Source organism: Bubalus kerabau, chromosome 1 (genome assembly GCF_029407905.1).
Source record: "Bubalus kerabau isolate K-KA32 ecotype Philippines breed swamp buffalo chromosome 1, PCC_UOA_SB_1v2, whole genome shotgun sequence".
In the NCBI taxonomy this organism is placed as follows: Eukaryota; Metazoa; Chordata; class Mammalia; order Artiodactyla; family Bovidae; genus Bubalus; species Bubalus kerabau.
In genome coordinates, this window is record NC_073624.1 from 13,213,855 (window position 1) to 13,236,919 (window position 23,065).

The 23,065-nt window shown below is 53.2% G+C and overlaps 1 protein-coding gene across 5 annotated transcripts in view; it reads left to right on the plus strand.

The window, feature by feature from the left end:
- The window catches only part of TEAD4 (TEA domain transcription factor 4), a 63,615-nt gene that overhangs the window by 25,560 nt on the left and 14,990 nt on the right, over window positions 1–23,065 (plus strand). For all 5 annotated transcript variants that reach the window (XM_055568649.1, XM_055568647.1, XM_055568655.1 and 2 more), the window contains 3 exons: window positions 5,762–6,016; window positions 21,463–21,527; window positions 21,916–21,978. In XM_055568649.1, coding sequence (XP_055424624.1) covers window positions 5,762–6,016; window positions 21,463–21,527; window positions 21,916–21,978 — 383 coding nt within the window. The remainder of the gene's footprint in view (window positions 1–5,761; window positions 6,017–21,462; window positions 21,528–21,915; window positions 21,979–23,065) is intronic.

Sequence of the window (23,065 nt, forward strand, 5' to 3'; positions counted from 1 at the left end):
CTTTCCAACCTGCAGAGCTCTTTTGTTCTACTGTGTTAGCTAGGACTTCTGTTACAGTGTTTGAGGGTTCAGTGTTGAAAGTGAGCATTCTTTATCTTATTTCTGACTTTAAATGTAATAGTTTTAGTGTTTAATCATTAAAAGTTCTGGTCACCAAGTCCAATCTGTGACTAGGTGTTTTTCCCCTCACCAGCCAGCAAGTGTTTGACACCAGCTGAGTACCCTACAATTCAACTCAGTTCTAACATTATCTATCTGGAAATAGTATGGGATCCTACAGGCTAAAGCCTCAGTCCCACAAGACGGCCTTTACCCTGCAAGTTCGGGTTATCATCAACTATAGACAGACTGGGGAGCTTCCCTGGTGGCTCAGTGGTAAAGGATCCACCTGCAGTGCAGGAGATGCAGGAAACATGGGTTCAATCCTTGGGTTGGGAAGATCCCCCAGAGGAGGGCATGACAACCCACTCCAATATTCTTGCCTGGAGAATTCCATGGACAGAGGAGCCTAGTGGGCTACAGTCCATGGGGTCACAAAGAGTCGGACACGACTGAAGCAACTGAGCACGCACGCATAGGTAGATTGGAGGTTCCAGAGACCCCCACCTCCTTGGGTTCAATTCACTTGCTAGTGTGGTTCTCAGAACTCAGAGAAACATTTCACTTACCAGCCTACCAGTTTGCTATAAAAGGATGTAACTCAGGAACAGCAGATGCAAGGGATGCATATGACGTGGCTTGGGGAAGGAAGCAAGTTTCCACGCCCTTTCTGTGGGCAGCCCCTCTCCCCACCTCTTCACATGGTCACCACACTCAGAAGCTCTGAGATCGTTTCCTCTTACATTTGTCATTTTGGATTTTGAGATTCTTTAGCCAGGCTTTGGGTCTCAGCAGTCTGAGTTAAGATTGTCTACTTAGAGATTATTAGCCTGGGGTCACTGTTTATTTTTGTGAATTGAATGGAGCTTCCTGTAATAAAAAGTTCAGATCTCACATCCACTTAAGGGCAGAACTTTGGCTGCAAATTCTGAGCAAAGACGATTCTTTTTTATACCTAGGGCTTAGGCCAAGACAGACCATCTTCCTCATCATATTTTATGAATAGTCTACCTTTTCTCCGAGGATTGAGTTACAACCACTCAGTGGCTTCATTACTGGGCTTCCCTAATGGCTCAGGAGTAAAGAATCCGCCTGCCAGTGCAGGAGATGTGAGTTTGATCCCTGGTCAGGAGGATCCCCTGGAGGAGGAAATGGCAACCCATTCCAGTATTATTGTGACACCCTCAGACACACTTTGAGGGAAACTTAAAAAAAATTGGAGTATAATCGCTTTATAACACTGTGTCAGGTTCTGCTGTACAGCAAAGGGAGTCAACCATGCATATACATGCTGCTGCTGCTGCTGCTGCTAAGTCACTTCAGTCGTGTCTGACTCTGTGCGACCCCAGAGACAGCGGCCCACCAGGCTCCCCCACCCCTGGGATTCTCCAGGCAAGAACACTGGAGTGGATTGCCATTTCCTTCTCCAATGCATGAAAATGAAAAGTGAAAGTGAAGTTGCTCAGTCGTGTCTGACTCTTAGCGACACCATGGACTGCAGCCTACCAGGCTCCTCTGCCCATGGGATTTTCCAGGCAAGAGTACTGGAGTGGGGTGCCACTGCCTTCTCCATGCATATACATATATTCCCTCTATTTTGGATTTCCTTCTCATTTAAGTCACCATAGGGCACCGAGTTCCCTGTGCTATACAGTACGTTCTTGTTAGCTATCTATTTTATATATATTATCAATATATGTCAATCCCAATCTCCCAATTCATCCCACACACCCCCTTTTCCCTTTGGCATACCAAATGTTTGTTCTCTATGTCTGTGTCCCTGTTTCTGCTTTGCAAATCAGATCATCTATACCATTTTTCGAGATTCCACATATATACATTAATATATGATATTTGTTTTTCTCTTTCTGATTGACTTCACTCTGTATGAGAGTCTCTAGGTTCAACCACATCTCTGCAAATGACACAATTTCATTCCTTTTTACGGCTGAGTAATACTCTGTTGCATATATGTACCACATCTTTATCCATTGCTCTGCTGAGGGACACTTAGGTTGCTTGCCTGTCCTGACTGTTGTAAATCGTGCTGCGGTGAACGCATGTATCTTTCTGAATTATGGTTTCCTCTGGGCAGATGCCCAGGAGTGGGATCACTGGGTCATATGGTAGGTCTAGTTTTCGTTTTTTAAGGACCCTCCATACTGTTCTCCGGAGAAGGTAATGACAACCCACTCCAGTACTGTTGCCCAGAAAATCCCACGGAGGGAGGAGCCTGGTGGGCTGCAGTCCGTGGGGTCGCTAAGAGTCAGACACGACTGAGCGACTTCACTTTCACTTTCCACTTTCATGCATTGGAGAAGGAAATGGCAACCCACTCGAGTGTTCTTGCCTGGAGAATCCCATGGATGGAGAAGCCTGGTAGGCTGCAGTCCATGGGGTCGCACAGAGTCGGACACGACTGAAGCGACTTAGCAGCAGCAGCAGCATACTGTTCTCCATAGTGGCTGTAGGAAAACTTATTTTAACAGCCACAGAGAGGAGGTCGATGTAAGTTTGTAATGCTGAAACACCTGGGACCCTAGGGGGCGGAGATGGAGAGTCAGCTGCACAGTGACTCGCTTCATGACCTCCGGCGTGTCCCTAGGCCTCGCTGGTCTCAGGGTGCTTATCTTCAAGCTGAGGGGATTGGGTTAGGCTTCTGCGGGGGTTCCTGCCTTGAATTTCAGTGGTTCTACCCTCCTTCCGACTGCATGTCCGTGCCAGCAGCCAGGCCAAGCTCCTTAGACCCTCCACCCCTCCCAGGAGGTGCTGCCCCCACTCAGCTCCTCCTTTTCCTCCACTGTGACCTTGACTGTGCTAACCCTCATGCCCACCTCTCTGTGAACAGTGGTGCCTCTAACAAGCCTGGGGAAGAGAGAGAAAGGGAGGAGGAATGCTTGGGGAGGTCTTATCTCAGAGAGTCTTGGATGGTAGTGGGTGGGAACAGGTGTCCTGACTCCTGGCCCTGGGTTTGGGCTGCTGGATCACACTGCTCCTGATGGCTAATGAGGAAGAAGGGAGGGGCTGACATGTGCGATGGGGAGGGGGTCCTCCTTTGCAGAGGTGCTCGGTGGCTGAGGGAGATGGGATGCTGGGGGCTCCAGAGGGCTTTGGGAGGTAAATGGTGTCCACCTGGTTTTTAGAATCCAAAAACTGCCTTAAGATTATTAGTGTGTACTGCTGCTGTTGTTGATGTTTAGTCATGTTTGACTCTTTGCGACCCCATGGACTGTAACCCCCCAGGGTCCTCTGTCTATGGGATTTCCCAGGCAAGAATACTGGAGTGGGTTGCCATTTCCTGCTCCAGGGGATCTTCCTGACCCAGGGATTGAACCTGGGTCTCCTGCAGTGCAGGCGGATTCTTTACCGACTGCTACCAGGGAAGCCCTAACACCTAAGAATCTGCCAGGGTTAGTTCAGTTCAGTTCAGTTCAGTTCAGTCGCTCAGTCGTGTACGACTCGCTGCGACCCCATGAATCGCAGCACGCCAGGCCTCCCTGTCCATCACAAACTCCCGGAGTTCACTCAGACTCACGTCCATCGAGTCAGTGATGCCATCCAGCCATCTCGTCCTCTGTCGTCCCCTTCTCCTCCTGCCCCCAATCCCTCCCAGCATCAGAGTCTTTTCCAATGGGTCAACTCTTCGCATGAGGTGGCCAAAGTACTGGAGTTTCAGCTTTAGCATCATTCCTTCCAAAGAAATCCCAGGGCTGATCTCCTTCAGAATGGACTGGTTGGATCTCCTCGAAGTCCAAGGGACTCTCAAGAGTCTTCTCCAACACCACAGTTCAAAAGCATCAATTCTTCGGCGCTCAGCCTTCTTCACAGTCCAACTCTCACATCCATACATGACCACTGGAAAAACCATAGCCTTGACTAGATGAACCTTTGTTGGCAAAGTAATGTCTCTGCTTTTGAATATGCTGTCTAGGTTGCTTATAACTTTCCTTCCAAGGAGTAAGCGTCTTTTAATTTCATGGCTGCAGTCACCATCTGCAGTGATTTTGGAGCCCAGGAAAATAAAGTCTGACACTGTTTCCACTGTTTCCCCATCTATTTCCCATGAAGTGATGGGACCGGATGCCATGATCTTCGTTTTCTGAATGTTGAGCTTTAAGCCAACTTTTTCACTCTCCACTTTCACTTTCATCAAGAGGCTTTTTAGTTCCTCTTCACTTTCTGCCATAAGGGTGGTGTCATCTGCATATCTGAGGTTATTGATATTTCTCCCGGCAATCTTGATTCCAGCTTGTGCTTCTTCCAGCCCAGCGTTTCTCATGATGTACTCTGCATAGAAGTTAAATAAGCAGGGTGACAATATACAGCCTTGACGTACTCCTTTTCCTATTTGGAACCAGTCTGTTGTCCCATGTCCAGTTCTAACTGTTGCTTCCTGACCTGCATATAGGTTTCTCAAGAGGCAGGTCAGGTGGTCTGGTATTCCCATCTCTTTCAGAATTTTCCACAGTTTATTGTGATCCACACAGTCAAAGGCTAGGGTTAGACTCTTCCTCTTAAAACAGCCTGAGCTGGGATGAAGTAGGAGAATGGTGACCTGCATTTTATTTTGCATGCTTCTTTTAATTTCATATTTTAATTATGGTTAAAAAGACACATAAAATTAATCATCTTAACCGTTTTGAAGGATACAGTTGAGTCATGTCAAAGTATAGTCATAAGTGGATATACGTATAACTGAAACACTTTGCTGTACACCTGAAATTAACACAACACTGTAAATCAACTGTAGTGCCATAAAAATTTTTAAAAATAAAAAGTAAACTTAAAACCAGGAAAAAAAATGTATATTCATATTGTGCAGCAGCAGATCTCCGGAACTTTTTCATCTTGCAAAACGGAAACTCTGTACCCAGCAACTCCCTGCCTCCTCCCCGCTCCAGCCCCGGGGTGACCACCATTCTACTGTCTGTCTCTATGACTTCGGTTGCTCTCAGACGTCATAAAAGTGGAATCACAGTGTATTTGTCTTTAGTGACTGGCTTACGTCACTTAGGATAGAGTGTCAAGGTTCATCTCTACTGTATAATATACAGATACCATGTTCTGCTTATCCATCCATCCATCCATGGACACTTGGGTTGCTTCTACCTCTTGGCTATTGTGAATAATGCTGCTATGAACATGGGTGTACCCACATGTCTTCGAGATATCGCTTTCAGTTCTTTTGGGTGTATATGCAGAAGTGGAATTGCTGGACCATATGGCAGTCCGATTATTTTAGGGACATCCATACTGTTTTCCCTAGCTGTTGTACTACTTTACGTTACCACCAACAGTGCACAATATTTTGCATTCTTTTGCCCCTTTGTGGTTTAACACAGAACAACCCGGATACTTGGTCTTCATTTTTGACCTCCCAGTGCCATCTTGGGTCTTAGAGCCACAATCAGGGCCCGGTCATTGAGCTCTCACAAGGTGGGAAGCTGAGGGTGATGGACTGAAGATGACCTGCCCTTGACCCCCCAGACCTTCTGCCTCACTCTGTTCCCTGGGGTCCCTGGCCTTTTTCTTCGATCTCCTGAGCTGCGTGCAATGGGCAAGAAAGGAGGAGCACCCAGTTCTGGGGGTGGCGCTCCCTGGGTGTCCCGCCCCACATCCACACATTCGTCCACTGATGCCCTGGTGGTTTCTGCCCAAACAGGTCCAACGGGCGCTCCTCCAAGCGGAGCCTTGGAGGGCAAGGCCGGCACCATTACCTCCAACGAGTGGGGCTCTCCCAACTCCCCCGAGGGGAGCAACGTCTCTGGGGGCAGCCAGGCCTTGGACAAGCCCATCGACAATGACGCGGAGGGCGTGTGGAGCCCTGACATTGAGCAGAGCTTCCAGGAGGCCCTGGCCATCTACCCGCCCTGCGGTCGGCGCAAGATCATCCTGTCGGATGAAGGCAAGATGTATGGTAAGGAGGCTGTTGGGTCTGGGCAGCCGTACCCCTGTTCAGGGTCCAGTCCCGGAAATTGTTTCAGCACAGCAACCAGGTTCCCACCAAGTGATGGAGGGGTGTGACTTCCTGGGACTCCTCCCAGGTGGACACTGCTTTATTCTGTCTGGACTCCTAAGGGATGGGAGGATCTTGGAGGAGGTGCCCTTGGATGGATGTGGAGGTTGGTAAGAAGGTGGTAGGGGAAGACTTGGAAAAGTGGCAGAACATCCCCTCAGGGCAGGCTGGGAAAATCCCTCCTGCCATCCCCCAGGCAAATGCCTGATCTTCTCCTAGCTTCCCACCTTGACTGTGAAGGGTGTTAGGAAGATGTCCTTGCTCATCTTCTCCCTCCCTCCCTCCCCCAGGCAGGAGTCTGTTGTGTACCAGGTGGGGTAGGGCAGATCTTTGCCCTGCTAGGTGGGGGCGGTAGGGATGGTGAACATACATGTAACCATACACGGGGAAGATGGAGTGTCCCCAGAGAGGACAGTGATCAGGAAGGCTAGGTCTTCCTGAGCCATTAAGATTGGGAACATGAACATGCTCAGTGTCCAGCAGCCGGTGGACTGAGCCATTCGCCTGGGGCTGTGTTGCCTTCTGTGACTGTGTTTTGTCTTTTAGACTTTTCATGTTAGATTGGCCTGTAGCCGATTAACACTGTTGTGATGATTTCAGTGCACAGCAGAGTGACTCAGCCGTACACATACCTGTATCCATTCTCCCCAAACTCCGCTCCCATCCAGGCTCTGTGTTGATTTTTGGGTGGAAGATACGGTATCTGGGGAAGCAAGTTCAGTTCAGTTCAGTTGCTCAGTCGTGTCCGACTCTTTGCGACCCCATGGACTGCAGCACACCAGGCCTCCTTGTCCATCACCAACTCCTGGAGCTTGCTCAGACTCATGCCCATCGAGTCAGTGATGCCATCAACCATCTCATCCTCTGTCGTCTCCTTCTCCTTCCACCTTCAGTCTTTCCCAGCATCAGGGTCTTTTCAAATGAGTCAGATCTTCCCATCATGTGGCCAAAGTATTGGAGTTTCAGTTTCAGCATCAGTCCTTCCAATGGATATTCAGGACTGATTTCCTTTAGGATGGACTAGTTGGATCTCCTTGCAGTCCAAGGGACTCTCAAGAGTCTTCTCCAACACCACAGTTCAAAAGCATCAATTCTTCGGCACTCAGCTTTCTTTATAGTCCAACTCTCACATCTACCCATGACTACTGGAAAAACCATAGCCTTGAAGGAAGGCTTTGGGGAAGCAGAGCAAATAGTAACAGCTGTTAGGAGGCTCAGCTCAGCCATTGGAAACTCCCCCAGGACACCCAGCTTGAGACATGGGTCTTGGGCAGGCAAGGGAGTCTCTGTGACTGACAGAAGCCTTCCAGCTCCCCTGCTGTGATTCCCAGGAAAGGAGGTGCTTCAGGGTGCTGCTCCCAGGGTCGCCCTCTGCCCTGAATGAGATGGCTCCAAGCCAGATGCCCTCCCCCCAGCACAAATGCTTCATCAACTGTGAGGGGGCCTTGGGAGCTGACCCAACTCATCTCCTAGGCCTGCTGTAAGAAATCGCCACAAATTTAAGGGGTGCCTTAGACAAAGAAATGTATCCTCTGGAGGGTCAGGAGGCCAGAAGTCTGAACCCAAGGGGGTCTGTGGGGTTGGATGTGTTCTGTGCCTCCCTCCTGGCTTCTGGTGGCAGCTGGCAGCCCTGGTGCCCTTGGCTTGTGGCCACATCACTCTCGTCTCTGACCCTGTTGTCACATGGCTGTCCTCTCCGAGTCTCTGTTTGTCCTCCTCTTATCAGGACACCAGACATCGGGGGCCCACCTTAATCCAATATATGCCCAGACTCCTCTGCCCATGGGATTTCCCAGGCAAAAATACTGGAGTGGGTTGCCATCTCCTCCTCCAGGGGATCTTCCTGACCCAGGGATCAAACCTGCGTCTTCTGTGTCTCCTGCATTGGCAGGTGGATTCTTTACCAATGAGCCCCCAGGGAAGCCCTATATTCAATATGCCCTCATCTTAACTAATTATGTCTGTCAAGACCCTGCTTCTTGATGAGGTCATGTGCTGAGGTTCTGGGTGGACATGAATGTTGGGGGGATACTGTTCAACTCAATTCAAGTGACCAAACCCAAAGCCTCTTACTCACTGGCCCGGGGTGCCGCGGAGCCACACAGCCCTGCCTCCTTTACCCTTCACCTGCACCTCACCTGTGAGGGCAAAGGACTCCTTCTCCCCTGCTTGTTGGGGAAGCAAGGTCCTTTCTGGACCCCGGGTGTGCTCCTCGGTCAGCAGTTAAAGCTGCTCATCCCTCCTTACTGGCCCCTCCACCGTGGCTCTACTCAGGCCCTGTGTCAGCCGCTGGGCCGCCCTGCCTGACCTCTGTTCTAGTGGCTGCTTCTTACTTCTGGTCCCTGCAGAGGCTTCGTGGAGGAGGCAGCACTGTGCATGGAGCATCCGTGGGTCCAGGTGGGGATGCTTCATGGAGGCTTTGCCCATGGAGCTGGGGAGGAAGTGTCTCTGGTAGCCGGGGTGCTTCCCACTGCTCAGTTGGAGAGTGGGGTGCCTGCAGGTCATGAGCTGAGGGATGAGGGTGAGAAGAGGGCAGGGCATACAGGGAGGGGCAGGTGGGTGGCTGGAGAGCTGGCAGGTCCCTGGTGGGACTGTGATGGGTTCTTGGGCACCTGGCAGGATTCCTCTTCCTGCTTTCAAGGGACAGAGGGCTTGGCAAACACAGGTGGGCAGAGGCGCTCAGTGTGGGGAGGAAGCTGAGGTCACTGCCGTGTGGGGAAGACCCCAAGGGACTGCAAACCGTGGAGAGCCAGCGGACAGTGTTTGAGGGCCGCTGTGGACCAGCTGTTCCTTTGTGTATGGTGGTAAAGTATATGGAACATCAAATTGACCGTTTTAACCATTTTTCAGCGTGCAGTTCAGTGAAATTAAGTACATTCACACGGTGTGTGAGCATCCCCACCATCCATCTCTAGAACTTTCTCATCCTCCCAAACTGAAACTCTGTCCTCCTTAAACACTCACCTGCCACTCCCCCCCACCCCCAGCCCCTGGCCCCTGGTACCTGCCATCCACTTTCTGCCTCAGTGGCTGTGACTCCTCTATGGACCTCACGTAAGTGGGATCACACAATGCTTGTCTTCCTGTGTCCAGCTTGTTTCAGTGACCGTCGTGTCCTTGAGATTCCTCCACGTCATACGTAGTGGGTGTCAGAACCTCCTTCCTTTTGAAGACTCAGTCACGTTCTGTCATATGGATGGACCCCGTAGTGCATAGCTGTTGACTCAGTTGATGGACGTTTGGGTAAACCCTTCATTTTTTTCAGTCGTTCAGTTCCGTTCGGAAGCGCAGCACGCCAGGCCTCCCATCCATCACCAACTCCTGGAGTTTACCCAAACTCAACTCCATTGAGTTGGTGATGCCATCCAACCATCTTATCCTCTGTCATCCCCTTTCTCCTCCTGCCCTCAATCCTTCCCAGCATCAGTGTCTTTTCAAATGAGTCAGTTCTTCACATCAGGTGGCCAAAATATTGGAGTTTCAGCTTCAGCATCAGTCCTTCCAATGAAGGACTGATTTCCTTTAGGACGGACTGGTTGGATCTCCTTGCAGTCCAAGGGATTCTCAAGAGTTTTCTCCAACACCACAGTTCAAAAGCATCAATTCTTTAGCACTCAGCTTTCTTTATAGTCCAACTCTCACATCCATACATGACCACTGGCAAAACCATAGCGTCAACCAGACTGACAGACGTTATGGGTGGCTATTTCTATCTGTATTCACGTAGAGAGATATCGGGGTTGGGAGACTTGAGCTTAGTCCCCTGGCAATGCGACTGAGGCAGGGTTTGGGAAAGGCAGGCACACTTTCAGCAGGCCCGGGGGTGGAATTCTCTTTGGCAGGAGGGGAGCCGATGGGTGGGGGAAGAGAGATGAAGACGGCATCTGGCCCACAGTGCAGGTCTTGCTGGTGTCCTTTGTGGCCCTCCTTCCTGTGTGCCCAGAGATAGAGAGGGGCTGAGGGTGGTGGGGGGGTCACCCAGGAGGAGGAAGAGAGGGGTTGGGGGGCCATCCAGGAGGAGGAAGAGAGGAGATGGGCCTAGGAGGCCAGAGTCTCATAGTGACTGTCTTTGGTGGGGAGGGGTGAGTAGGGAGGGGTTACAGCCTCTGTAGACGAAGAAAGAGAAGCTCAGAGAGACTGAGTCCCCGAGTCGCTCAGGTAGTAACTGGGGGCTGGGGGGTGTTGCTCAGGGCTCCCTGTCACCCCAAGTGGCCCTGGTGAGCTCTTTGAAGCCAGTTCAGCTCCCGCTTGGCCCTGGCTCAGGTGGGTCAGGCTCTGGGCAGGGGGACCGGAGGAGGGGGGGCCTTCGCCCCTCCCTGCAGAGTCTGGTGACCGACCCAGCCCCCACAGCACCTGTCCTCCTCGGGTACACATCCTGCCCGGGGCCCAGACCCAGACGCTGGCTTCTCCCAGCTCCCTGTCTCCTCTTACAGGCGCGGGGGCTGAGCCAAGGCGGGGCCTCGCCGGGGAGTGGACAGGGCTCTCTGCCCGAGTGAGTGGCCCAGCTGGAGTGTATATATAACTCTGAGCTCAGGCCAGCGTGTGGGATGGGCCCCAGGCCCAGGGGGATGGGGAGAGGGATCTGCTGCCAAGCTGACTCAGACCTCGGGCTGCTCACCGCCCTCTTCGGCTCCCGGACCCACTCTTACCACCCTCTGTGCCCCCGCCCGACCTGAGCCCTGGGCACCCTAGAGGGCTCCTCCCCTCCCCCGCTAACCCCCCACCCTGCATCCAGAGGCCTCAACCTGGCTTCCAGGTGGGCAGCTGGCTTCTCAGGCAGGAAGAACAAAATGCCCAGAGGAATATTTGAGACCTGGAGTCTCTGAGGATGGGGGTTCAAGCCTGCCCCCAGCCCAGCCCACGCACACCCAGAGCAGGGCTACCGATTAGGGTCAGACAGATGTGCAGGTGACACTCGGGTGCAGGGACCTGTCTATGCCGAGCCTCCCCTGGGCCGGGGCTCCCCTTCCCCAGCTCACAGCAGCCTTTGTTTTTGCCCCGTCATGGTGTGACCCTCACCCTGGCGCTGCTGGTCACTCTGACCTCCTTGCCCAGCCTGGATCTGGCCCCATGGGCAGGTGGCGGGAGGTGAGTCTGGCCCCAGTGGCCTCACTCTCCCTCCGGCTGCTGTCTTGCTCCTGTCCTTCCTTCTCTCTGCCCACCAGGCCCCTCGCCTTCTTGGACTCGGCTCCGAATCTCCCAAGTGTCTGCCCTCCCCGCCACCCCTCTTTCTCCCGGGTCTCCCTGGGTGCCTTGTGGCCTGTTAGCTGTCGCGTGGTTCTTATCCAGCACCTGCCTCTTATCCAGGACCAGGCCAGGCTGGGGCCGTGGTCTCTGTTCTCGCCAGCTTCATGGTTGAGGGAGATGCCGGAGGAACATCTTTTTAAAGAAAATGGATGGCACTTATGTTGGGTAGAGGAGTCAGCCCGGGGCTGGCTTACCTTGGGAGCTTTCTGGGAGGAAGTGGAGCTTGGCTGGGTGGAGGAGGGCTGAAGGGAGTGATCCTTGGCCCAGAGGTGGAGACTAGCCGTGTGTGTTTGGGGGTATCCCTGGGGATCTGGGCAAAGCACTGTGATCTGGGCCCATCTGAGATGCATGCATGCTAAGTTGCTTTAGTTGTGTCTGACTCTTTGAGACTCACCAGGCTCCTCTGTCCATGGGATTCTCCAGGTAAGAATACTGGAGTGGGTGACCATGCCCTCCTCCAGGGCATCTTACCCACTCAGGGATGAACTTGCGTCTCGTAGGTCTCCTGCATTGGCGGGCGGGTTCTTTACTATTAGCGCCGCCTGGGAAGCCCTCATCAGAGGTGAATCACTAGCTTGCAAGAGGCAGGGCATGGGCTGGACCTGGGTGGGGCTCTGGTCACTGCAGGGACGGCACAGGTCAGGAAGCCTCAGTCCACTTCTGCCCGCTTCCTTGTGATCTTGGACCCTCCGCCGCCCTGTGCTGTGTGTCTCCCTCATCCGGCCTGGGGCCTTGGCCTCCTGTGTCTGGAGGCTTGATGATGGGCACCTCTGCCCACATCCACTCTGTCCAGGGGCCTCTTCTCAGCTTCAGTTTCCCTATTTGAGAAATGGGGAGAGTAATAATACTACCTTTGGGGGGGTTAGTTTTATTTATTACTCATATATTTTCATTTTATTGCTCATATATTACACATATACTCACATTACTCATATGAACAGCCAACTCATCATATATTTTATTGTGGGAAAATACACAGAACTTAACATGTACCATTCTGACCCTTTTTAAGTGCGCAGCTCAGCGGCATTAAGCACATGCACAGTGTCGGGCAACCACCCTCACGGACATCTCCAGAACTTTTTCTTTCTTCCCAACAGAAACTGTACCCATTAAATAGTAACTCCCGTTCCTCCCTCCCCCCAGGCCCTGATGGCCTCTAATCTATTTTCTGTCTTGATGAATTTGCCTATTCTGGGTACAGCTATGACAAACCTAGGCAGTGTATTAAACACAGAGCTATCACTTTGCCAACCAACATCTGCATAGTCAAAGCTATGGTTTTCCCAGTAGTCAGGTGTGGATGGGAGAGTTGGACCATAAAGAAAGCTGAGTGCTGAAGAATTGATGCTTTCAAACTGTGGTGCTGGAGAAGACTCTTGAGAGTCCCTTGGACAGCAAAGACATCAAACTAGTCAATCCTAAAGGAAACCCACTCTGAATATTCATTGGAAGGACTGACGCTGAACCTGAAGCTCCAATACTTTTGCTGCCTGATGCAAAGAGCCAACTTATTAAAAAAGACCCTGATGCTGGGAAAGATTGAGGGCAGGAGGAGAAGGGGGTGACATAGAGATAAGATGGTTGGATGGCATCACTGACTCAATGGACATGAGTCTGAGCAAACTCCGAGAGATAATGAAGGACAGGGAAGTCTGTCTACAGAGTTGCAAAGAGTTGGGCATGACCTAGTGACTAAACAATAGCAACAACATTTTGGGTACCTCACAGTAGTGGAATCATACAGTCCTTGCCCTTCTGTGTCTCAAGTATTTCTCTCAGGACAGCACCTTCAAGGTTCATCCATGTTGCAGCCTGGGTCAGAACTTCGTTCTTTTTTTTTTTTTAAATTGCTGAATAATTCCATTGAATTCCATTGTATGGCTGGACCACATCTTATTGATCCATTTAAGCTACTAATTTATGTGTGGGTATTTCTGCCTTCCAGATATTGTGAATAGTGTACACATGGGTGTACAGATAGCTCTTTAAGACCCGCTTTCAGTTATTCGGGGTGTGCACCTAGAGATGGAATTGCTGGATCGTATGCTGATTCTGTTTAACTTTTTGAGGAGCTACCAGACCATCTCCCACAGTGGCTGCACCAGTTCACATTCTACCAGCAACGTACAAGTGTTTCAATTTCTTCACATCCTTGGCAATACTTATTTTTCGTTTTTCCCCAATAGCCATTCTAGCGGGTGTGAGGTGGTATCTCATGGTTTCATTTGCATTTCCCTAAGGTTAGCGATGTTGAGCACCTTTTCACGCTCTTGTTGAAAGAAGGCATGGTCTTCGGTGTCACTGCCGGGCCTAGAGGTGCCCAGTGAACAATGTGGGCTGCAGCGCTTGAGGGGGGACCCCTTCCCTGCCTTGGAGGAGCTCAGATGACTTGAGCCCAGGGAGCCACAGAGCCTGTGCACCAGGCCTGGAGGCGGGAGTGGGCATGCCCACCTGGCGGTGGCCTTGAAGATGGGGTTGGATTTCACCAGAAGTCCCAGAGCCCTCCAGGGACAATGGTGGTGACAGCTTGGATGTCAGGCCTGAAAAGTGTCTTCTCCACAAATAGCCTTCTCCTCCAGCTGCAGGTGTTTATAGCTTCAGTTGACCCCTGGCCAGAGCAGCCCCCAGGCCAGGCCATGTGCATGGCGGGGGGGAAGGGGTGGCCTCCTCCGCAGCCACCCCCTGCAAGAGTGAAATGTCAGCTCCTCTAAAGAGCTCCCTCCCTGTGAGGACTCTGCTGAATATCTCCCTTTGCTTCATGCCCTTTTCAATTTTGAAAACTAGTTTTCAGTTCAGTTCAGTCACTCAGTCGTGTCCGACTCTTTGCCACCCCATGGACTGCAGCACGCCAGGCTTCCCTGTCCATCACCAACTCCCAGAGCTTGCTCAAATTCATGTCCATCGAGTCGGCGATGCCATCCAACCATCTCTTTCTCTGTCATCCCCTTCTCCCATCCTCAGTCTTTCCCAGCATCAAGGTTTTTCCAGTGAGCCAGTTCTTCACATCAGGTAGCCAAAGTATTGGAGTTTCAGCTTCAGTATCAGTCCTTCCAGTGCATACTCAGGACTGATTTCCTTTATGATGGACTGGTTTGATCTCCTTGCTGTCCAAGGGGCTCTCAAGAGTCTTCTCCAGCACTACAGTTCAAAAGCATCAACTCTTCAGCCTGTAGCATTCTTTATGGTCCAACTCTCACATCCATACGTGACTACTGGAAAAACCATAGCTTTGACTAGAAAACTAGTTCTAACAGGACTGTATTATCAATATTAGCAAAAACAACTGTCTTTTCGACCTTTCTTAATGGACATAAACTTTGAACATGTTGATGGCCCGGGGGGAGGGCTGGTGCAGGGAGGGGATGAGACACACAAGAGACCTGTCCCAGATAGGATTTGCAGATGGGATAAAGGTTCACGTGTGACTGAGGAAAAGCCTGGGGTGACTGGCAGAATACGTGTGACTCTGGCTGTGGGCTTCAGAGTAGGGGGTGGTCACTTGGTGTGGCCTCTGCATTGGGAGCACCCCACCTTTAGCCTGAGGGTCAATCCCTATGGCCATCTTCGCCCATGGATGGTGGGGTCATGGGTGTGAGCTGGGTGGGGGCTTTGGGCACATGTTCTCTGACACATGGGCCACCTTCTGGTGGGGTGTCCTTTCCAGCCCCACCCAGACTCTCTCTGGGGTTGGCCAAGGTCACTGCCAGACTGCAATGCCCAGCTGCCCAGCTGGCCTCCACTTGGTCCAAGCTGGCCTCCTGCTGCCCCCGTCTGTGATCTCAGCCCCTGGAGGGGGTTTGCATCTGGTGGCAGAGCTGGGACAGGGTGCAGGTCTCTTATCTTCCCACTGGCTCATCTGGATTTCCTACTACGCTCCCTCTGCTGTTGCTTTTCTCCGCTGCCTTCTCTGTGGCTTCGCAGCTCTGCACACTCCCTGTCTCTCTCTGCTGCCCAGGCTCCGGGGTCCTCCTGGCGTCCCATAAGCTCAGGCACGTTGGCTCCCACATCTCTGGGGGCCACTGTCCAGGAGAGACTGTAAGCAGTGGGGCGGGCTCTTGGTCCAGATTGTTGGCTGTCCCTGCAGGGCCCGGGCAGGGTCAGGGCAAGGGACAGCGAGCCATCACTAAGGACTTACTTCACGCAGAGGCCTGGGGTGGCGGTGGGGGAACTGGTTCAGAGAGGTGGAGTAGAATGGTCTCGAGCAACTCCCAGACCATCCGTGGGGAAAAGGAGCCATTGTGAAGCCCTGGGTGTGGCCTTAGAAAACGGATGTTCCATGGCCCTGGGTCAGTAATAAACCATGTGACTTTGAATAAATCACGTCCCCTCTCTGGGCCTTAGTTTCTTCTCACTTAGGCTACACAGGACCCCTGGGGCCACCTGGTCGGTCCTCTCACTCTCATGTTAAAGAGAAGTTAAGAGAGAGGCTCTAGGGACTTCGCTGCGTGGTCCAGTGAATAGGACTCCCTGCTCCGAATGTAGTGGATGCAGGTTCGATCCCTGGTCGGGGAGCTTAGATCTCGCATGCCGCATGGTGTGGCCAAAACAAAACAAAACAAAGAGAGACAGAGAGAACCAGACTGCCTGGATCTGAATCTCAACCACTTGCTGGCCTCTGACGTAAACAAGCTTGTAAACCTCTCTGTACCTCGATCTCCCTGCAGCTGGAATGGAAGATAGAACAGCTGCTACAGGAGGGCAAAAGTGTGAACGCGTATAGAGCAGTTACCGTCTTCACTGTGCATTTGTACGGATGCCTGTTTGCTCCACGAGTGTTCATCACTATTGCCACTATTATCACAAGAGTGAAAGGAACTACAGCAGTTCCCTATGTCTGTATAAAGTCTGGAGTCTGGAGCAGGTGCCAGCTGGTCTGGAGGCAGTAGAACGGCCGGGTTGACCTCGGGAGATCCTCAGGCTGCAGGAAGGAAGCTGCTTGTCCCCCTCGGTTCCAGACACCCAGAGAAACCTGGGGCTCCACTGCCACCCCAGGATCCTCCACTGCTGACCAGCACAAGGAGCCTGGCTGGGGTACGGTCTGAGAGGGGCCGGCCAGGGAGAGGAGGGCGAATCTCCCCGGAAGGAGAGAAGCATAACTTGAAAAGCACAAAGACAGCCGAGCCAGCCTTGGACCCCTGGGTCTGGCTCCTCTGGCCCTACTGCTGGCCCAGGGCCAGGAGGCCTGTCTGGAGGCAGAGCTCCTGGACCCTGTAGCAGAGACACAGGTGGTTCTAGAGCTGGGTAGGGCTCTGTCTTCAGGACCTGGGGGGTCTCTGTGATGTGGGGAGAAACGGTCTCAGCCAGGGGTGGGCAGGGGCCTCCTGGCTGCTGTTTAACAGGGCTTCCTAAGTGATGCAGTGGTAGAGGATCCACCTGTCATACAGGAGACGCAAGTTCGATCTCCGGGTTGGGAAGATTCCCTGGAGGAGGGCATGGCAACCCACTCCAGTATTCTTGCCTGGGAAACCCCATGGACAGAGGAGCCTGGTGGGCTGCAGTCTGTGGGGTCGCACAGAGTTGGACATGACTGAGCACACACAGCAGTGAAGGATGTGCCACTATGTCCAGGCCAGGAGGCCCTCCCAGGCTGGGAGTGGCCTCCCGCAGTCGGAGCACCTTCTTTCCCAGGCCCTGAGCCACTTTCAAGTGGCTGAGCCAGGACTCGAACCCAGGCGTTAACCCTGCATCTGCTGGTGCCCACCTGGGTGAGATGCTCCATCTGCCTGCACTTCTGTGGGGCATGTGCATTTCCAGTGAAGTCAGTGAGGCTCACGCTTCAGGGCCCTCACCTGCCTGGGCCCCTTCCAGGTGCCTAAAGTTTTAATTTATTTATGTTTAAAATTCCTTTTATTTATTTGGCCGCACTGTGTGGCTTGCAAGATCGTAATTCCCCGACCAGGGGTTGAACCTGGGCCCTAGCAGTGAAGAGTCGACTCATTGGAAAAGTCCCTGATCCCGGGACAGATTGAAGGTGAGAGGAGAAGGGGGCAACAGAGGATGAGATGGTTGGATGACATCACCGACTCGATGGACCTGAGTTTGAGCAAACTCAGGGAGACAGTGAAGGACAGGGAAGCCTGGCGTGCGGTAGTCCATGGGGTTGCAAAGAGTCGAACACCACTGAGCGACTGAACAACAGCAGCTATCAGTGAAAGCATGGAGTCCTAACCATGGGAGTTCCCGAAACTTTTTAGTTTTAATTAAAAGTTTAAAATAACTTTATTGAAATCTGATTGGCGTGCAATAAACGACACGTACTTGAAGTGGACAGTTTGGTAGGTGAAGAGTCCACGTGTCCATGTGTCCACCTGTGGAGCCGTGACCACCATCAAGAGAAGGAGCCACCCTCACCTCCAGCAGGTCTGAACCTAGTTCTGTGTTTGTTTCTAATTTCCTTTTCTCAAAGAAAGCCCCCCAGTTTTCAGATGCTTCAGGCCCCATGGAAATCTGGATTTGCTTCTGTCCTGAGTGAAGAGGAACTAAAAAGCCTCTTGATGAAAGTGAAAGAGGAGAGTGAAAAAGTTGGCTTAAAGCTCTACATTCAGAAAATGAAGATCATGGCATCCGGTCCCATCGCTTCATGGGAAATAGATGGGGAAACAGTGGAAACAGTGTCAGACTTTATTTTTCTGGGCTCCAAAATCACTGTAGATGGTGACTGCAGCCATGAAATTATAAGACGCTTACTCCTTGGAAAGAAAGTTATGACCAACCTAGATAGCATATTGAAAAGCAGAGACATTACTTTGCCAACAAAGGTCCGTCTAGTCAAGGCTATGGTTTTTCCTGTGGTCATGTATGGATGTGAGAGTTGGACTGTGAAGAAGGCTGAGCACCGAAGAATTGATGCTTTTGAACTGTGGTGTTGGAGAAGACTCTTGAGAGTCCCTTGGACTGCAAGGAGATCCAACCAGTCCATTCTGAAGGAGATCAACCCTGGGATTTCTTTGGAAGGAATGATGCTAAAGCTGAAACTCCAATACTTTGGCCACCTCATGCGAAGAGTTGACTCATTGGAAAAGACTGATGCTGGGAGGGATTGGGGGCCGGAGGAGAAGGGGACGCCAGAGGATGAGATGGCTGGATGGCATCACTGACTCAATGGACGTGAGTCTGGGTGAACTCCGGGAGTTGGTGATGGACAGGGAGGTCCGGCGTGCTGCGATTCATGGGGTCACAAAGAGTCGGACACGACTGAGCAACTGAACTGAACTGAACTGAGAGGCTCAAATGAGACCAGGCTAGGAGAGCACTTTGAGAACAATGCCAGACTCATCGAAGGTGGATTATCTGCATATTTGTTTCTTCTTTAATTATTTTTTCTATTTGTAATTGGAGGATAATTGCTTTATAGTGTTGTGTTGGTTTCTACCTTACAACAATGTGTATCAGCCATAAAAAATATTTTTTTGGATGTGGACCTGTTTTTTAAAGTCTTATTGAATTTGTTACAATGTTGCTTCTCCTTTAGGTGGGGTTTTTTGCTTGTGAGGCATGTGGGATCTTCGCTCCCCTGACCAGGGATCAAACCCACACCTTCCTGCGTTGGAGGGAAAGAAGTCTTAACCACTGGACTACCGGGAAAGTCCCCTATTTGCACTTAAAATTTAACTCACTTTTTCTGCAGAAGATGTGACCAGTATCGGGTCATTCATTTAGCAGCATTTACTGAGTGCTCGCTCTGTGCAGCACTTTTCCTAGTTTTAGGTATAAACAGGAGATTTCCTCCTGTTGGGAGTCGGGGGTAGACGGGCAGTTGGGGGGTTTGGGGAACCCAAAGCTAAACACCCAGCTTTCAGTGGGGTGTTTAGGGAACATGTCCCCCCTCTAGTGGCAGCTGAGCCAAAGTTGCCTTTGGGACGTGAAGGTGAGGGAGTGGGCCTCGAGGGTCTCTGAGCAGAGGACAGGACATACAAAGACCCTGAGGTGGGAAGGCCTGGCACATCCAACAAAAGCTCAGAGCCTCAAAGGTTGGTGGTGTGGGGTGAGGGACGGACTGAGCTGGGGATAGGTGGACAGATCCTGGGGGAGCCTCTGGGCTGTTGTAGGGATTTGGACACTTTCTAGGCAGGCAGGTGGGAGCCCCTGGAGGGGGCTTGAGTTTTAATAGCAGCACAGTGGCTGCTGTGTAGAGAATGGACTCAGAGCAGGGAATTCAGCCAGGGAAGGTGGTAGCTTGAACTGTGATGGTGATGGTTGGGGGAGAAGGGGCTGGATTCCAACCTAGTTTGAAAACAGAGTCATCAGCTTTTGCTGGCAGACTTGTTCATTCATTTGACACAGAGATGCCAGGACTGGGGATGCAGACCCGAAGGGAGGTGCAGTCCCCTCCTCTGTGATGCTAAGAATCTAGCGGGAAAAGAGACACAGAAGTGATGGGCTGCTGCCCTTACGAGGGCTGGGCTGGAGCAGCAGGAGAACCGGATCCCGGATGCTGACCAAAGGGTCCCCATCGGCTCCCCCACTGCCGGCACCATGCCCACCGGCACCTCGCTTAGCCTAGGGGCCCCAAGAACCTCCACCCTGTCTGCCCTCTGTCCCTGAACTGTTGGCAGTGGGCTCTTCTTGTGGGCCGGGAGCTTGTTTGATTAACAGGGAGACTGAGCTCCAGAGAGCTGTGGTCGAGCCAGAGTTCAGGTCTGTTCCCAAGTCTGTACAATCTGGACACATTTGAATGATGAGCCTATGCCGTCAGGGCCCAGGTTTTAGATGAGGAGGCCGTGTGAGGGTCCGGAGGGAAGTGAGCAGTGAGCCCCCAGAGCTTGTCTGTGGAGCTGCCAGGTTGCAACCTGGCTCCTCGACTCCCAGCCCGTGACCGCGTCTCTGCTGTTCACAGCTGCAGCATGACTGCCTCTGGTTAGATGTGGAGTAGGACTGTCACGCGTCCATTGGACTGCCTGCAGAATACCTTCCCCTGGGAAGCTTTGAGAAGGGGCGTGGTGCTGGACCGTGGGCTTAGCGAGATCAGCTCACAGGCAGTGTCCCCAGGGTCTGGACCTCCCCCTCTTTCCCTGACACAGACAGGTTTGTGCTCCCAGGCTGGCGAGTCTTCCTGGCAGACAAGACCTCCTGAGGGCGGCTCTTGATTCAGCCTTGGCAGTGGGGAGAGGTCAGCTGGGGGACCCGCGTGGCCTTGGCTGGGTGCCCTGGTTACCACCCAGGTGGCGGGTGGCCCGCTCGTTTCGCTGCCCCCCTGCATCAGCAGCTTCTCACCCCCCACAGGCCTCCTGGCTCAGCCAGGCCTAGAGGACTGGGCTGGCTGGCGACTGTGCCCATAGGTGGAGAAAGGAGGTCATCACTCCTGCTCAAACCCTCTCACCCTCTGTCTCCTCCAGTGCCCTTCTTTATGGTCTAATCCTACCAGTGGTCAGTGAAGCTCAAGCTCACCTGGCCACCCAGCCTGATCTGGCACCTCGTCCTCTGAGCATGCGGCGTGGGCCCCATTGGCTGCAGGCACTGGGCCGTCGTCTGGCCGCACGGGTGGTGAGCTCCTGGAAGGCAGGGAGCCCTCATCCTGATCTCATTTATGACCAGAGAGGACATGGGGTCTTGCAGCATCTCCTCCAGGAGGCTGGGCCAGCAGGAAGCACTCCGGTGACCTGGTGATGGTCTAGCAGGACCATGGAGCTGTGTCTGGGTCAGGGCCGCGGGTTCCCCTCCAGAGATGCTCCTTGCGTCCCACGTGCCCTCTGCTGCCCACAGACAAGACAGACACCCTGTCTGGTCCTGCTCTTTCGTGGAGGTGGTGGGGACTGAGGGAGCTGTCTGGAGCCAGGGCCAAGGCAGGGAGGCCCTAGGGGAGGCATGAGCAGAGATGGCTGCCAGGCTGCAGTGAGGGAAGGCTCCAGCGCGGGGCGGGGGTTCCAAGCTGTGTGCCCACCAGCCGAAGACCCATGGCCCTGTCACCATGTCCTCAGGTTACCATCCCCCAGCGAGGCCTTGGCTCCTTCCTGCTACCTGGAGACCCCTGGGATCCAAGGAGGGTGGCGGGGGGGAAGGGGCCTGCAGAATCATCACCCCAAGTGCCGGGCAGGTGGGCAGAGGTGAGGGCTGGGTCCCTCGGGCCCTCCCACTGAGAGGCTGCTGTGTCTCTGCAGGTCGGAATGAGCTGATCGCCCGCTACATCAAGCTCCGGACAGGGAAGACCCGCACCAGGAAGCAGGTAGGCCCTGGCGCGGGTGCCCTGGAACCAACGGTGGCTCCCGGAGTGGGCTTGGCCCTCTGCAGGGCCGGATGTGGGCTCTGGGGGCCAACTCAGGAGGGGTCCTCCACTGGGTGTACCCCAGACGGTCGGTTTCCCTGGGGTCCCCACCACCGTCGCTGGGAGGAGAGAGACCCCTCCCCTGCTTCTCCTGGCCAGCAGGAGGACCGCACTTCTGTTTAGCTGGGAGGGCGGAACCGAGGGCCCATCAGTGATGGATCGTTCATTCATTCATTCATTCAGTCTGTGATGTGGATGGGGGGCTGTGGCGGATGGGGTGCTGGGGGGAACCCGTGGGGAACGGCCTTCGGGGAGAAGGCAGGAACAGGAGTCCCTTTTCCTGCCTCAGGTGTCCAGCCACATCCAGGTGCTGGCTCGGCGAAAAGCCCGTGAGATCCAGGCCAAGCTAAAGGTAAGACAGGGGTGGCAGTGGGAGCACAGGCCCAGGGCTCGGGAGGGCTGGCCTCTGGGACTTTGGGCTCATTTCCCAGGAGGAAAAGTCTTTCTGTGGGTTTCGGGACTGCCTGCAGAGCCAGCGGGCTTCAGGGTGCTGAGGAAAGTGGGGTTCAGCCTGTAACCCTGTAAGCCCCATCCAGCAGAGGACAGTGACCACTGACTGGCAGCCATGTGCGTGTGTGTGTGTGAACAGCCAGGTTCAGCATCCTGGGAGGCACAGTCCAGTCTCCTGCTGTGCACTCCAACCACCATCCCCCCCACCAAACCCCAACCACCAAACCCCAGCTCAGAGGGACAGTGCACGCCCCGAATCCCATGGCTAGGGCGACAGGATTGACCTCCAGGCCCCTTTCCTTGAGGACCCCTCAGCCCCTTACTGTCTGAGGGTGGCGGGACCTGGGAGGCACTGCTGGGGAGTGGGGTTCCATGCTGGAGGAGGGGCTGGTGGAATTCTTCCCACCCCACTCTCTGGGACTGGAGGTTCCTGTCCCTCCCTGGATCAGCCCCACCTTTCAGGCCTGGACAGGTGACTGTTTGAGGGGGCCAGCCCTGGTGGGAACCCCCTCCGCATGGGACTCAGGCCTTCTGGACCCCAGAGCCAGGGCCCCTTGGGTGACTACTCCTCCCATGGAGGAGCCAGCATTTGGGCCTTAGACCAGACCAGTGAATCCATGGACATTAAACAATTTTTTTTTAATTTTAATTTTCTTGACTGTACTGTGCGGCTTGTAGGGTCTTAGCTCCCCGACCAGCAACTGAACCTGGGTCCTCGACAGTGAAAGCGCAGAGTCCCAACCACTGGACCACCAGGGAACTCCCCACAGACATTTTTTAAAGCGGTGGAAGCCTTTCTGTTTTTCTTCCTAACTGAATTATCACTGATATGATGTCAGAGGAGCTGCTGTGGTCAAAGTTAAGTTGGCGAGGAGCGGGCTAGGGACCCCTCCTCTATGTCCCTCTCTAGCCCCACGACTCTCGAACCTGAAAGCATACGAGAACCCAGTTTCAAAGCCCCTGGGCTAGAGGACCACAGAGGACCCCTC